Source organism: Sander vitreus, chromosome 21, assembly GCF_031162955.1.
Source record: "Sander vitreus isolate 19-12246 chromosome 21, sanVit1, whole genome shotgun sequence".
Lineage (NCBI taxonomy): Eukaryota > Metazoa > Chordata > Actinopteri > Perciformes > Percidae > Sander > Sander vitreus.
In genome coordinates this window covers 20,304,009-20,319,981 of record NC_135875.1, presented here as the reverse complement: position 1 = coordinate 20,319,981, position 15,973 = coordinate 20,304,009, and the positions used below count along the sequence as shown (strand labels likewise).

General features: G+C 39.2%; 1 protein-coding gene across 1 annotated transcript in view; it reads right to left on the bottom strand.

The window, feature by feature from the left end:
- Positions 1 to 3,043: 3,043 nt before the first annotated feature.
- Positions 3,044 to 15,973, bottom strand: part of rab26 (RAB26, member RAS oncogene family) — a 113,637-nt gene continuing 100,707 nt past the window's right edge. The window contains exons 8-9 of the mRNA XM_078279163.1: positions 14,705 to 14,781; positions 3,044 to 6,110 (exon numbers count right to left, since the gene is read on the bottom strand). Coding sequence (XP_078135289.1) covers positions 6,008 to 6,110; positions 14,705 to 14,781 — 180 coding nt within the window. The 3' untranslated portion in view covers positions 3,044 to 6,007. The remainder of the gene's footprint in view (positions 6,111 to 14,704; positions 14,782 to 15,973) is intronic.

The following is a 15,973-nucleotide window of genomic DNA, read 5'->3' as shown; positions in this document are numbered from 1 at the left end:
TCCGTTCTCCCTCCCACCTCCTTGCACATTAAAGTTTCAGGTATCACAAACATTTCTGGAGGCAGAAATGATCGTACTGTTTTGTTCCTAAGGTGAAAACTATCAAATCCATTAACAACAATCCATAGCTATTAATTAAGTTACTTAACTTGGCCGTGTTAGTATTAAACAGAGATTAGTTCTTCTACTGTAGCTGAAAACACTGGTGTGCACAGAGATCGCTTTTTGGCTTAAAACTCCACTTAAAAACCAAAACGTAGCAATGTAAATGTAGCCTGAGTCAGTGCAGTCTGTTTATGGTACGGAGTTCTCCAAGAGTTCCGTGACAAACTATTCAGGGCCACGAGGGAGTAGGAGAAACAGGCCTCCAAACTACATACACTGGGAATCAACCCAAGCCTAGATGCACGAAAACTCAAGAGTGATTTTAGATTTGAATTGTAATTTCAAGGCTCATGTCACAAAAACTGCATTTTTATCATTTGAGGAACATCTACAAAGTGAGGCCTTTTCTCTCTGAGCAGCGTCGTTATGGATCCCACGCAACTTCTCAGGCAAGTCCCGCCCTACGAAGCAGCCCGATTGGTTGGGGTTAGGCATTGACCTCTAGAAGTTAAGGTTAGGATATCTGACTGGTCAGGGGATAGGACCTGAACAAATCAGGTTCCGTTACATTGCGTAAGCATGGACGCCTGGCCAATAGTAGCGTGTGAATGCTATTGAAGGGCGGGTCTTGCCTTGAAGTTGCGTGGGTTCCATAATAACGCCTCTGAGCAACACAGAGACTAATGCATGCTTTTTTATAACTAGCTGGTAGGACTTTTACTAGGCTACACTCTGCTTTCTGGTCAACCGGAATCAAATGAATCAGCTCCAATGAATTCAAAATGAACTGTCTTAGTGATTTAACAATTATTTGTATTAGTTTATAAGCACCAGAAGTGGACTTCCAGAGGATCTGAAAATATTGATATTTTTAAAACGTAAACTGACAACCCATCTTTTTAGTCTGACAGTCAAACAGCGTTTGTGTAATTTTTGTGTTTTTATTTAATTCTCTGGCTTTTACGTACTGTAGTGACTTTATTATTTTGTGTTTTTATTATTTTATTCCATTACCATTTTTATCATTTATTTTACTCTTTTTCTGTTCATTGAAAATGTTACTTAAGTAAAAGTATGTAAGTATCATCAGGTAAAGTACAAAGTACAAGTTAAAAGTATTAAAAGTAAAAGTGCTTAACGCAGAAAAATCCTCACATTTTAGAAACGATCCAAACAGTTGTGTGTTTAATGGTCTAATCATTTCGGCTGGACTTGTAGGTCTGTATATTGTTGAGTAGTTTATGAGAAAACATGTTATTTTATAAACTACATGTGTGTTTGTGTGCAAAAATCTTCATGTGTAAAGTAACTAAAGCTGTAACAGATGAATGTAGTGGAGTAAAAAGTACATTATTTCTCTCTGAAATGTAGTGGAGTAGAAGTAGAATGTGGAATGAAAAGAAAAGACTCAAGTAAAGTACAAGTACCTCAAATGTATATTTAAGTACAGTACTTGAGTAAATGTACTAAGTTACATTCCACCAGCAGCCATGGACCTTTTTCACAGCAGACATGTTGACTTGTCATAGTAGGAAAAGCACAGCTGAAATGTATAACCTTAACGATGGCTCAGTTCCATCAAGTGTCCCAGTGAGCTATCTCAGTGAGTCAGCATACACAACACCAGGACCTCTCCTAAGTGGAATGCAGCCACCATTAATGGTTTTGAATACACCTGTGCTGTTCTTACTATGACATGTCAACATGTCTGCCATGAAAAAAGGTCCATTAGTCAAGTGAGTGTATTTTTTTTTATAAAAGCACCACAACAAGTTCCATTACATTTACCTCTTTTGGTATTCCAATGCACTGTAAAGAGACGGTGCTGCACAGGGGCGATTTTAGCCCTTACTTAACTTGATCCTGGCACCCCTAAAAGATAATTCCAAAAAAAAAAAAAAAATTCTGTGGTTAGTCTATTGTGAGCTAAGGAGTTCTGCTGTAGGAATATCACAGCATCGTGGAAACTAAACCCAGAATCTAGACCCCTGGATCATTCATTTTTTTTTAGAAATGAGTGTTTGTCAGCTATTAGTCCAAATCGCATACATCTCTAATTTTCAAAAGTTATTGATACTGCATATTGGAAAGGTCTGCTTTTCCATAGATACATGTCCTATTTCATTTGTAATACTGACTCACATTTGTAGTGAGTTCTCTCAAAATTGTTGTTTCCTTCTAGTTACATAATTCAGTGTTTCCCTTACCATGATGGTCCAAAATGATGTTAAAATGCACAGTTAGCACAGTAGAATAACGTTTAAAAAAAATTATGTTAAAAGGGTGACAGCCCCCCCCGCCCCCCCACCCTAAAGCTCTGATCCCACAATCGCCCCTGGTGTTACATCAGAGTATATACATTACGTTTTCTTTATGGCATTAGTTTAAGGTAAAGGAAGTGTGAAGCATCCCATAAATGCTTGCCTAGTGTTGTGATAAATAGATATTGCATCGTGTTGCACAAATACAAGCTGCCCCTCTAATGGAGTACGCTGCACAATGACTTGAGACTAATTATTCTCGGTAAATGCTTTTAAATCCAAAATGAAAGAAACGGAGGCAGACTCTTTAAGATGTCAGTGTCTTCATTTTTTCCTGGTTACAAAAATGGCTATTTTAAATTGATGTAATGTGAATGGTTTAGCTTTATTTTAGTTCTGTTTACATTGTCCTTTTGTGTTTCTTGTCTGTAACTGTAATCTGTTTTTTTTTAATATGCTGCTGTCTGTCTTGGCCATGTCACCCTTGACAAATATTTTTAATCTCAATGGGTTTTCTCCTGGTTAAATAAAAGGTTATAATAATAAAAAAATAAAAAACCCCAGCCCTGTCAGTGTTGTAATAACAAGACGGGCAGATGGTGGCGGTGTAGATCCATGTGTGAGCTTCATCACGGCTCATCCACAGGTAACAACAACTCAGTCTGTTGACTGATTCTTTATTGTTAACACTGGAGATTGATACAACAGAACAGTATACAGGTTACAAGTTAACAAAGTAATGACTTCTGATTCATACTGAAAATCTATTAAAATCTGTATATCAATATTTAGTGTACATATAATGTAAGCACATTCAATCTGTATTTATAGTATTTTATGATACAATTCATATTTTAATTGTAAGCAGACAGCATTATTTAACCACAATTGTTAAAACACACAAAAAAAAACAACTAATTCCTGTGAAATGCCATAGTTCAGCAAAGATCCAATAACAATTCTACGCAACAACATGTACTGTACTACTAAGTGTGAAATGGGTTCAGTCAAACCTCCGTCCATCGTGAGTAAGAAGTACAACACTGGCATTTTGCATATATGCAAAGTTCATGTAATTTTATATTGTTTGGACATTTAAGCATTTAAATGAAGAATTAAATAAAAAATAAATGTCTGGTGTAGCACTTTTAGACATTCATACAATAGTATGTACAGTATAGTTGAAAATGTACTATGTACTTACAAAACGTGGAGATTAATATATCCTCTTATAAATTGGCAAAATTCAATCTGAAAAAAAATAAATAATCAAGATCAATAACTCAAAGTCAACTTACTAGCTTTATCTGGAGGTTACAACCACATCTCACCGGACCATGGAGTAGGTTTTTTTGAGTTTGGACTTTTGAATATTAAAATCAATATTTACATTTAGAATTGGAAAAAAAAAAAAAACCCACACACGTCTGGTGTAGCATTAAGACATTTATACATTATGTATAGTTGAAAATTCACTGTATACTTACATAAAAGTGTAGAATAATAGATCTCTCAAATCAGCAATAATTAACTTGGGAAAAAAAATTTAAAAGTCAACTTACTAGCTTTATCTCGAGGTTTGAACCACATCCCACAGTCTTCATCTGACCATGGAGTAGATTTTTGGAATATTGAATAAATCAGTATTGTTTGGGTTTTGTTAAAGCTGACAGGGTTTATCTGGTATTCATCAGAAGATCGACTCCATGTGCTGATGAAGAGTGTGAGATGTGGTAGAAAGCTCCAGAAAAGCCTACTCTAAGTGGACCTTGCGTCGAGATTTCTTTTTCAACTTTTGTTGCAAAGAAATGCTCATGTCACAGAAACCACTGAGAGTGAATCTTGTGTTTTGGATGTCACGGTCGGTGATGTGTTGAGGTTTTTGCACAGACTCAGCCAGCTCTTATCCCCACCTGTGGAGGATGGTCTGGCAATGGGAGATTACGTTGCTACTAGTCTATATCCACGACCTTCCACTTCCGGGATTGCTCCGGTGCTGCCAGAAATTCCTTCTTTTCGGCCAGATGTCCGTTACCTTCTGCTTTCTTTGTGTTGGCATTCTAAACGCCGGTAGATTCATGAGGACTATGGTTAACTGCTCCTCAGATCTCTGCAGGGTAAATCCAGACAGCTAGCTAGACTATCTGTCCAATCTGAGTTTTCTGTTGCACGGCTAAAACAACGTACACATGTTCCACCAAAACAAGTTCCTTCCAGAGGCTATTTTGCAGCAGTACCGTTGCAGTGTGCGGCGCTTAGCACCGCCCAAGATGATTGTGATTGGCTTAAAGAAATGCCAATAAACCAGAGCACGTTTTTCTCCCATCCCGGAATGCTGTGTGGACTAGCCAGACCCTCCTCCGCAGCACTGTGGAGGAAGGTCTGGCAATGCGAGACTACGTTGCTACCAACTGGTTGACCAGCTTGGTCAAGTAGCCTTCTAGCTGCTGCAGTGTTGCCACGTTGGTTTAAAAAGGTCATTTTTAGCCAGAAAAGAATAGGATTAATGAAATTATATATATAGAAAAATGTGAGCACTACGAACAACCAAAATATCCAAAATCCATTGGCAACATTTCTTGGCCACACAATTTCCCCCCCCCCATAGCATACAAAGACGGTAGGTAGCGCGATTTCATTACACATAGTCACGTGTTTCTGTAATAATGAATGAGTTATGAAAGTAACAATTGAAATCCATACACAACAACTTTTCCATTTACAAATGTATTTCACAACTTGAATTGCAGGAGGGACGGCGGCCCAGGCCCCTTAATGGACCACCTGGCACAGGACATTCAAGGGACTTTCCCTTTCTCAAAAAAAAATATTGACTGCAAGAAGTGCTTTCTATCATAGAACGGGACCCTCTTGTTTCATGCCATAAAGCAAACGCAGAGTAGAGTCAGTCTCTTTGCTGATGATCTTGTTTTTTTACATTTAATATGGTCTACTCATTACTATGGTAGGTTTAAAATGCGTCGCATAACAGCTTTAAACCTAAACGAAACAATCTGTGTATAAAAAAGGTAAAGAGCTCAAATTAAAATTCCACACATCAGTATAATGATAGTCATGATCACAAGTATTACAAAACAGTTATCATATGATATCCTGTACATAAACAGCACACGGTGCCATTTGGCAGCTTACATTAGGTGCAACAGTTTCTGTACAAACCTGTTGATAAGCTCTAATCATTTCTATTACTTTAACCAGACAGATTTAACAGTCAACATATGTGTGTCTATGTTTTTCTTGTTTCAACAAGACCGGTATTTTCAAACTAGAAAGCTCCATGGGCACAAAATTAAAATTACATTTAAAATATGTACATCACGCTGATTAAAGGATGAAATGGGCTGTAAAGTAAAGTTACAAAAAGGTGTGTGTACATGCATTTGTATGTGCAAGCATGTAGCTAGGAGTTATATATTACATTCACAGTTGCAGAGGATAGGTGGGTCAGTAGAGAGAGAAAGCAAATTGGCCATACTTTTGATACCAACCTGTTCTCACTCCCAACGCGTACATTTGTTGATACAAATCATGACAAAGGTCATAATTCCCCAGACACACCCGGTTAATTACTATTCTAATACAATGTACCTGTTCTCTCTCACACGCATACACGATGTGGTCTACGTGCGGCAGCAGCCGACAGTCCTCATTTCTTTGTCGACGTACTGCTGCAGCTGAAACTTAGGCTCATCGGGCTCCTTCATGGTCCTGTGCTTCAGTTCTCTGAGAGAGAGGGAGAGAGAGAATACACATGAGGCTGCGCTAACCCTAACTAACAATAGGTAGAGACAGGCAGAATTCAAATTGCACTGGGTTTTTTGCATTATAGAATATCACAACAGCATGTCATGGCAGTCAAATACTTAACGAATGCACCATGGCATGTTTTAGACAGTGGTGGAAGTATTCAGATCCTTTAGTTATGTAAAAAGTACTAATACCACATTGTTACACGTAAAAGTCCTGGATTATAAATGCTACTTAAGTGAACATATTTAAGAAAATGTACTTACTGTTAAGTATTAAAAAGTACTCAATGCAGAAAAATTCTTACATTTTAGAAACTGGAACCGATCAACTAAGTGTTAATCGGCTAATCATTTCAGCTGGACTTGTAGGCCTGTATATTGTTGGGTAGTTTATTTTATAACATTTTATAAACTACATGTGTTGTGTGCAAAAATCTTAATTTATAAAGTAAATAGTACAATATTTCTCTGAAATGTAGTGGAGTAGAAGTAGAAAGTGTCAGGAAAAGAAAAGACTCACGTTAAGTACAAGTACATTTACAGTACTTGAGTAAATGTACTTATTCCACCACTGGTTTTAGACAGACTACTGAGCCCATTTTCTCTTTTAAATCAACAGATGTAAATTAGCATTTATGCCAACTCTGGCATGTTTACACCTTGTATTTTATACTGATGTTTATTAACGTGCTCTGTCCCTATGAAAAAAAAAACACGACATGTCACTTCAGCATAATTGCATATTTTCCAAAGCCTTCCATTTTTTTAGCTAAATGAATGAAATTCGCAGCCTCATCTCACAGAAATACGCGAAATGCCAAAGACCTCGTAACACCCCATTACATGGGTGACGGCAAATGATGTGCCAGCACCATAGAAACACCACCAATGGAAAGTCAGTTAGGAGCCTTTGTTGTGGTGGACACTCAAATTCCCTGGTTCAACACAGAGAATATTGGCCATTCCTTTGATACCAACCCGTTCTCACGCTCAACTCATTAAATACTGACGCTTGGTCAGTGGCTTTCAGCGTTGGATATCCAAAAAAAAAACCCCACCCTTTAGCGTCTGTATTGAACATCAAATAGGACTTTCACCCAGGAGACGGGGGGGGGGGGATGGAGAAGCCAATCAAACACAGGACTTTCAACAAGACGACCACAAGTTTGTGTCCGGTGTGAAAGCAAAAGTCAAAGTTGGCTTATTTCAACTTACGTACGTGACTTAAGTTACGTAAAACATGCTTGCTTATTTTAACCGAAACCATGATCTTTTCCTCAACCTAACCTTGTGGTTGTGTTGCCTAAACCTAAATTGTTTCTGTGGTGCACGTACCAACCCGTTCTCATTCCCAACTCTTAAAATACGGACGCTTGGTCAGTGGCTCTCAGCATCAGATACCGATGCAAAAATCACCCTTCAGCGGCTCTATGGAACCCACCGGGCATAACAGCAGCTCGACCGCGGCGCTGTAAGATGACGTAGTATTAGGAGCGACAACAGTGGCGAGTAGTATGAAAGACCGAAAATTCGCGTAAGCAGATTGGGGTGGTGGATGGGTCAAACATAGGACTTTCACCCAAGAGACCGGGGTTCATGTCTCGTTCTTGTCCTGCGTGGCACTGAAACGTAAATTTTATAACCCCCACCCACCATCTTTTCCTAAACCTAACTCTCCCGTTCTTGTGCCGCATGTCAGTTAAATGTACGTCCTGACCCAGGGCCTCAAAAAGTGACGCCAAGAGTCCCGACCAAGGGTGTCTAAATATGACGCCAAAGGGCTAGACACTAGGAGACTTTTGGCGTCAGTAACAAATGCCAAAAGGCACCTGACCAGGTGTTGCTTTGCAGGTACAGTACAGAACGTGCCACCACGGAATGTGGTGTTAAGAGATCGTGGTCATTTCACACATTTCTGAGAGACTGGGTTGGAAATTTCAGGCTGCAACAGTTTTCCATTCCACAAACTTAAAGCTCTTTGGTACTTGATTGAGATAGTCACTGTATCAATGTGTGGTACTGCAGCTGCAAGTCGGTACTATTTCAAAACTATGTTTGGTGCACACAGTTGATGCATTCCAGGAGTTTAGCAAGAGGAAACCCCAAACTGTAAATTTGTAATTAAATAGGTGTTAATTGTTTTGCCATCAGCTTCAAATAGGTTCATCAATTAGTATTACTTGCTTCCCCACTGTTTGTCAGTTTCATCATCTTTATAATCTGGTCCATCCACATGCGTTTGAACAGTTCTCGTTTATGTGACAGATGGGTAAAGATCCAAATATGGAAAAACGGCTCTACTCTGACAGGCCAATGTACAAAAGGATTGCACGCTAAACCTACACAAATAAGAAAGCTTGCAATTCTCAAAGCCCCTGCACAGGGTGAAATGCATCGCTAACTGCACCGCAAGCAAAATGGTGGTTCAGTGCTCCTGTGCTATTTTCATGTATTTACACAAGGTAATATGCATACGTTTGGCGCAAATGGCATCTTTAGCGCAATACATTTTGTGAATCAGATTTTGAGATGGGGCAGAAAGCGGTGGCAAGTGATGCGCAATTTATAGGCGGGCGCAATCCATTCTTTGTGAATTTGCCTGTGAGTGTTCTAAATGTGTGATTCATAAAAGTAAATTCATTAAACCCCAGAGACTGACATTGGGCCCAAGATCCTAAAGTTGCCAAAAGGTACAAAATGTTGACTTTTGGTGAAATGTGTAATAAGTATTTCCATTAAATGAACTGGTGCAGCTGTAAAAACATGGGCTTTAATATTTACTAAATGTAAACATCAAAAGATCGAGAGAGAGAGTATATACACACTCCGTGTGTGAGATATATACACACACTTTACAAAGTACAATTATTGGCTTTTTTGTCTAAAGTAAGATAAGATAGCCCATATACCACTCCCATATCTGTCCGATAAATATGAAGCTACAGCCAGAAGAACTCTTTATGCTGAAGTCTTAATTAGCTCATAAGAGCTGACAGAATGTGACTTAGAATATTAAGAGAAACATGCATTATCTTTCACTGTTAAAGAAAAACAAAATGTACATAGAACAATTAAGGCACATACAAGATGCATAATGCTAGGGGTTTTCAGTGATTCAATATCACAGAAGCCAAGGAAAAGTGTAATTAGAATGTTAGAAATTAGAAGAGTGACAGATGAGGTGCTAGAGAAGTTTGGAGAGAGCAGATAAAGAGAAAGATGAGAAAACTGAAAAAGGTGTTATCATGAGCAAAAGGACAGCAACAAGAGAAGAGCTGGTCTCAGTTTCTGTATATTCACCCCGTTGTGTGCCACACTGTCCAGCTACTCTTGGCAACACCCCAACATGGCAGCCTGTTACAATAACGAGGCTATGAATGTTAAACAACTCCACACAAACCGTCTCGTCACTACACATTTAGAAAATAGCATCCTCATTAAGAAATATGAGAAGCACAATACTATAAGATGTGCTGCTGTCAAAGAAAAACATTTGGGCTTAGCTGCTGATCTCCTATTATTCATTTTTATTTCAGGTTTATTTGTCAGGGACAATGCACACTAATAAAAACAAAAGTAAAAATGTGCCAGAATTAGCCTGGAGGCTATTTTACATCCGCTGTCCCTGTTAACAGCTCAATTTATAGTGGTGCGCCCGTCTATTCGAATGCCTAAAAGGAGAATTCTGGCCAATTTTTACGTTAATCTTGATCGCTATAGCTACGTCAGTACTTTCAATAGAAAAAAAAACCCCGACCCGAATCAGTGCAGGTAACACGGAGAAGCTGCAGCTACGTACTACAAGCGTTCCCCTGAGCTAAAAACAGCAGTGGTCGGGGCCAAGTTTTAGAGTGCCTTTGTGCCTCTTAACAGACACAAAATGCATTTATACGTCTGTCCCACATGAACAGGGCCCTTACGTGTCAACAAGATGCGTTTTCAACTCAGACACTGTTTAAATTCACCTACCCTGGTCCCTGTCTCGATCCTGCCGGTAGCTAGCTTGCCCTGCTAGCTGATAGCTGTTAGCTGCCGTCCGGGTGAGTGTATTCAGCCAGGCTTCTGTGATAATCATCCCAATAAAAATCCACGGAGCGGCGGTGGTGTGGCTATGTCCTCCAGAGGAAAGTTCATGTCACGTCTTGAAGTGTATTCCCCCCCCCCCCCTAAAATAAACAGTACTGCGGTAGTAGCTGTTAGCTGCCCTCCGGTGAGTGTGTACAGCCAGATAGCCGTTAGTTGCTAGCTGCCGTCCGGTGAGTGTATTCAGCCAGGCTTTTGTGATGTCATCCCAATAATAATCCACGGAGCAGCGGTGGTTAAGTGAATTTAAACAATGTCTGAGTTGAAAACGCATCTTGTTGACGCGTAAGGGCCCTGTTCATGTGGCACAGACATTAATTGCATTTTGTGTCTGTTAAGAGGCACAAAGGCACTCTAAAACTTGCCCCGACCACTGCTGTTTTAGCTCAGGGGACGCTTGTAGTACGTAGCTGCAGCTTCTCCGTGTTACCTGCACTGATTCGGGTCGGGAATCGAAAGTACTCGCGTAGTTATAGCGCTCAAGATTAACGTAAAAATTGGCCGGAATTCTCCTTTAAGTTTGATATTTTTTCCCCCCATTATCATACCATAGCCGTAGGGAACAATTGCCAATGTATGTCACGTCAAAAAATAAATCCTAATAATCCCTCCTCTCCCCTATTATTACCAGACTTATTTTAAAGATAAGAGCATTGGCTATCTTGCTCTTTGCTTTTAAACGTGTCTCAGCTTGACTCCTGTCTGGTGAGGTATGGTGTGATTACTTGATGTTTTACTTTTGTGATAAAGCTATTGAAAGGGTTATCTGTGGCATGCTAAAAGTAGCAGAAGTAGAGAAATTGTCATACTGACTCGTGAACGTTAGTTACACAGCAATATCCATCTAAAGTTTATTATTTAGCAGTGGTGGAATGTAACTATGTACATTTACTCAAGTAATGTACTTAAGTACAAATCTGAGGTACTTACGTTACTTGAGATCGGCTACTTAAGATTAGCCGATTCAACACTTAGTTGATTGACAGAACAGTTTGGATTGTTTCCAGTTACTAAAATGTGAGGATTTTTCTGCATCGAGTACTTTTATTTTAATACTTTAAGTACATTTTCCTGATGATACTTACATACTTTTACAACATTTTAAAGCAGGACTTTTACTTGTAACAGTATTTTAACAGTGTGGAATTGGTAATTTTACTTAAAAGCTATAGTGCGTAGTTTGTCGCCCCCCCATGAGGAATTCTGAGTAATGACAACACTGTCGGCACGTCCACATGATACAAGCCTTCTGTGACCGCGCATCACCACCACCCTCCCCCCCCCCATGCAGTTGTTAGTAGCCACGGAGGACACCGAGGATAAAAAAAAAAAAAAAACATGGACTCTTCGGAAGAGGTCATTATCTTCACTCGAGTTTCTGTGCAGGAAAGTCACCGGACGCCACAATCTTCTGAATATAGACATACTGAGAAATACAGAGAGTTGTGTGGAGGTGATAGTCTTGATTAGCTTTGTAGTAACTAATTTGGCAAAGGCTTGAATGTAACGGACGTTCAATAATATCAAAAAGTTACGCACTAAAGCTTTAAGTAAAGGATCTGAATACTTCTTCCACCACTGTTCTTCAGTGTGTTTACATGCACAGCAGTAACCGGGGTACGGTCTTAAATTAATAACTGGGTGATGCCAGTTCTCCCAGTGTACATGAAGGGAAGAATGGGAAACATTGTGGGAGTGACTCTACCTCCGGTACAGCAGGTGGTGCTCCGCCAATGTACAACTAGTCAGAATAAGGCTTTAAATCTTCAGGTTGAGCTTTGTCAAAAATCAGAACAAAAGAAAAGTGTCTCCTCGTCCGTCTAGAAATGGGTCTTCTTGATAGTACTTGCCATGACGAAGTCCTCAGTGGGTTTAAAGGTTTAAAGCTTGTGTTATTGCGGTTTTTTTAGCCGTTGCTTCCAACTGCTCTCTTCTATTTCTGAGTCAAAAACCTCTGCAGCGGAGTGGGGAAGTTATAACCTACAGAGCATGCAAGCTTACCCCAGTTAAGATGTAAACATGCACGAATACCTCAGTTACCAAAAGGACTTCCCTAGGTCTGTTAACCGGGGTATGACAACTCTGATTTAGCCAGGGTAAGGGGTTTACATGGCATTTGAGAAACTGGGGTATTTTCTTAACTCGAATATAAATCAGGTTTTTAAACTGCATGTAAATGCACTGCATTGGTTTACATTAGCCACCATAATCAAGTAAGACTATTGGGCATAACCTCAGTGTATTGAACTGAGGAGGGGTGTGTTTATGCTAAGATTTGTAAGAGGAAGATTGTGTAACGGCTTCTCTCAAAAGTTAGATATTCTTTAAAAATGTTGAGTTTGTGTGCTCGGTTTGTGCGCTCCTTCACACTGTGGTGTTGTGTGTGACTCACTTGGCCACTGCAGTGAAGGCCAGCTCCACATTCAGTCCAGATTTAGCACTCGTCTCCATGAAGGGCACTCCAAACTCCTGCACAGAGAAATGTCTATTATTAAAGTGTGTGTGTGTGTGTGTGTGTGTTGGACTTGGCACTCTTGTAGGTCCCACACTGACAGGAACAATTAGGTTCAAGATTAATTACGGTTTTGTCACGTTCTCAGAATTAGCAGGTTAGGACGCAAATGGCAGAAGAAATGAGGAAGTAAGAGGGAGCGTTGCAATGATTTCATAATAAAACATTAACTTACAGTCCAAGTAAGCAGGCAGCAATCCAAAAAAAAAAAAAACGGGGAAAAACCAGGAACACTTGGAAACAAAGCACTAGGCACAGACAGAAAGTATTGACACAAAGCAGGAGCAGAACTGACAGCCGATAAAGGGAGCACACCGACTAAATACACAAGGTAGCGAGGGTCGTAACGAGAAACAGGGGGCACGAGGGCTGATGAACAGGTGAAACACATCAGGGCGGGGCAGACAATCAGAAAGGCGGGAAAACACAAGGCAGAGAGTCAAACAAGACATGACACATGGGAAGTGACCCTACAAAGTAAAACAGGAACTAAATAAAACCCAGGACCATATTAATGAGAGTTTTGTCTTGCTTTGGAGGAATGTGTGTTTGGTCTCCTGGGAAATAATCCACAAACAGATACTCATGAGTATATATATATATATATATATAATAATATTATAATGGCCAAATTTCATATTCATAAGTGTAAATTCACTGGAAGAAAACCCTGCTTTATTGCCTTTAGCAATGAGTTCAAACAATACATTCATTCAATTCAACACCCTTAACAAAGCAATTAAAACTGTAACAGCTTGTACAGTGTTAAACATGTTTACATATATCTTTAGCCCCCCCGTGTTGAAACTGTGATATTGTTTTTTCTTTCTTGTTGTATGTTTTTTAAAGTAATCTTATGCTTTTTGGCTTTTTCCCTTTCCTTTATTGTGTTATATATCTTTTTTGATATTTTATTTTATAGGTGTACAAAGTGAAAAATCCCAAAGTCCACCCCAAAGGGACTTACCATCTCCAACAGAAAACACTGTTCACACACTGCTCCAAACAGCTCTATTGTAGTCCAGCCTTTACTTCAGAGACAAACGTGCGTCACTTTGTAACACGTTATAATGCTCGCCTAGCTGCTAGCGTGGCACGCCCTCATACTCTGCTTCTGACTGGCTAGTAGTCCTTACCTAGCTACTGAGCATGTGCGACTCCCAACAAAGATGGAACAGAAGTGAGATGTCTCACTCTGTAGCTAAAACAGAGAGCTCAACACACAGGGTAAAAAGAGGAGCTGCAGCACCACAAAAATATGTTTTTTTTTAAATTAAACCATGTAAACCTATTCTGATATAACCTCTAAATACAATTATGAACCTGAAAATGAGCATAATATGAGCACTTTAAGTAAAAGTACCAATATCACACTGTTAAGTTAAACTGCATTAAAAACGTTACTTAAGTAAAAGTATGTATCATCGATAAAATGTACTTAAAGTATTAAAAGTAAAAGTATTAACCTCTAAATACAATTATGAACCTGAAAATGAGCATAATATGAGCACTTTAATGTTTTGAAGTGTTCTCTCTTCTATGAGTTTTATACTTGCGAAAGTGTTGTCTTGTCCGGATTTTAAAGGTTGCATTACAGTAAAGTGATGTAGCTTTCTGAACTTACCAGAGTGTTCTAGCGGGGTTTTTTTGTGCTTTTACCCACTTATATATCCACATTACTTATAATTATTTATTCAAAATCTCATTTTGTAAATATCTTGTGAAAGCACCAATAGTCAACACTACAATATTGCCTCGATATCGATATATTAAAATATTGTGATATTTGATTTTCTCCATATTGCCCCAGCTCTAGTTTAAAGTACCAGGAGAGGGATGGGAGGGTTGATAATGCCAATAATTTTACCCTCATTTTAATGGATGCAGAGATTTCTGGCTTATAAAAACTATTTTTCTCCCCAGAGAAAGAAGATAAACAGTGTGTAATTAATGAAAGATGCTCCCAGGTGTACTTGGCCACTGCAGTGAAGGCCAGCTCCACATTCAGTCCAGATTTAGCACTCGTCTCCATGAAGGGCACTCCAAACTCCTGCACAGAGAAATGTCTATTATTAAAGTGTGTGTGTGTGTGTGTGTGTGTTGACTTGGCACTCTTGTAGGTCCCACACTGACAGGAACAATTAGGTTCAAGATTAATTACGGTTTTGTCACGTTCTCAGAATTAGCAGGTTAGGACCCAAATGGCAGAAGAAATGAGGAAGTAAGAGGGAGAGTTGCAATGATTTCATAATAAAACATTAACTTACAGTCCAAGTAAGCAGGCAGCAATCCAAAAACAGGGAAAAACCAGGAACACTTGGAAACAAAGCACTAGGCACAGACAGAAAGTATTGACACAAAGCAGGAGCAGAACTGACAGCCGATAAAGGGAGCACACCGACTAAATACACAAGGTAGCGAGGGTCGTAACGAGAAACAGGGGGCACGAGGGCTGATGAACAGGTGAAACACATCAGGGCGGGGCAGACAATCAGAAAGGCGGGAAAACACAAGGCAGAGAGTCAAACAAGACATGACACATGGGAAGTGACCCTACAAAGTAAAACAGGAACTAAATAAAACCCAGGACCATATTAATGAGAGTTTTGTCTTGCTTTGGAGGAATGTGTGTTTGGTCTCCTGGGAAATAATCCACAAACAGATACTCATGAGTATATATATATATATATATATATATATATATATATATATATATATATATATAATATTATTATAATGGCCAAATTTCATATTCATAAGTGTAAATTCACTGGAAGAAAACCCTGCTTTATTGCCTTTAGCAATGAGTTCAAACAATACATTCATTCAATTCAACACCCTTAACAAAGCAATTAAAACTGTAACAGCTTGTACAGTGTTAAACATGTTTACATATATCTTTAGCCCCCCCGTGTTGAAACTGTGATATTGTTTTTTCTTTCTTGTTGTATGTTTTTTAAAGTAATCTTATGCTTTTTGGCTTTTTCCCTTTCCTTTATTGTGTTATATATCTTTTTTGATATTTTATTTTATAGGTGTACAAAGTGAAAAATCCCAAAGTCCACCCCAAAGGGACTTACCATCTCCAACAGAAAACACTGTTCACACACTGCTCCAAACAGCTCTATTGTAGTCCAGCCTTTACTTCAGAGACAAACGTGCGTCACTTTGTAACACGTTATAATGCTCGCCTAGCTGCTAGCGTGGCACGCCCTCATACTCTGCTTCTGACTGGCTAGTAG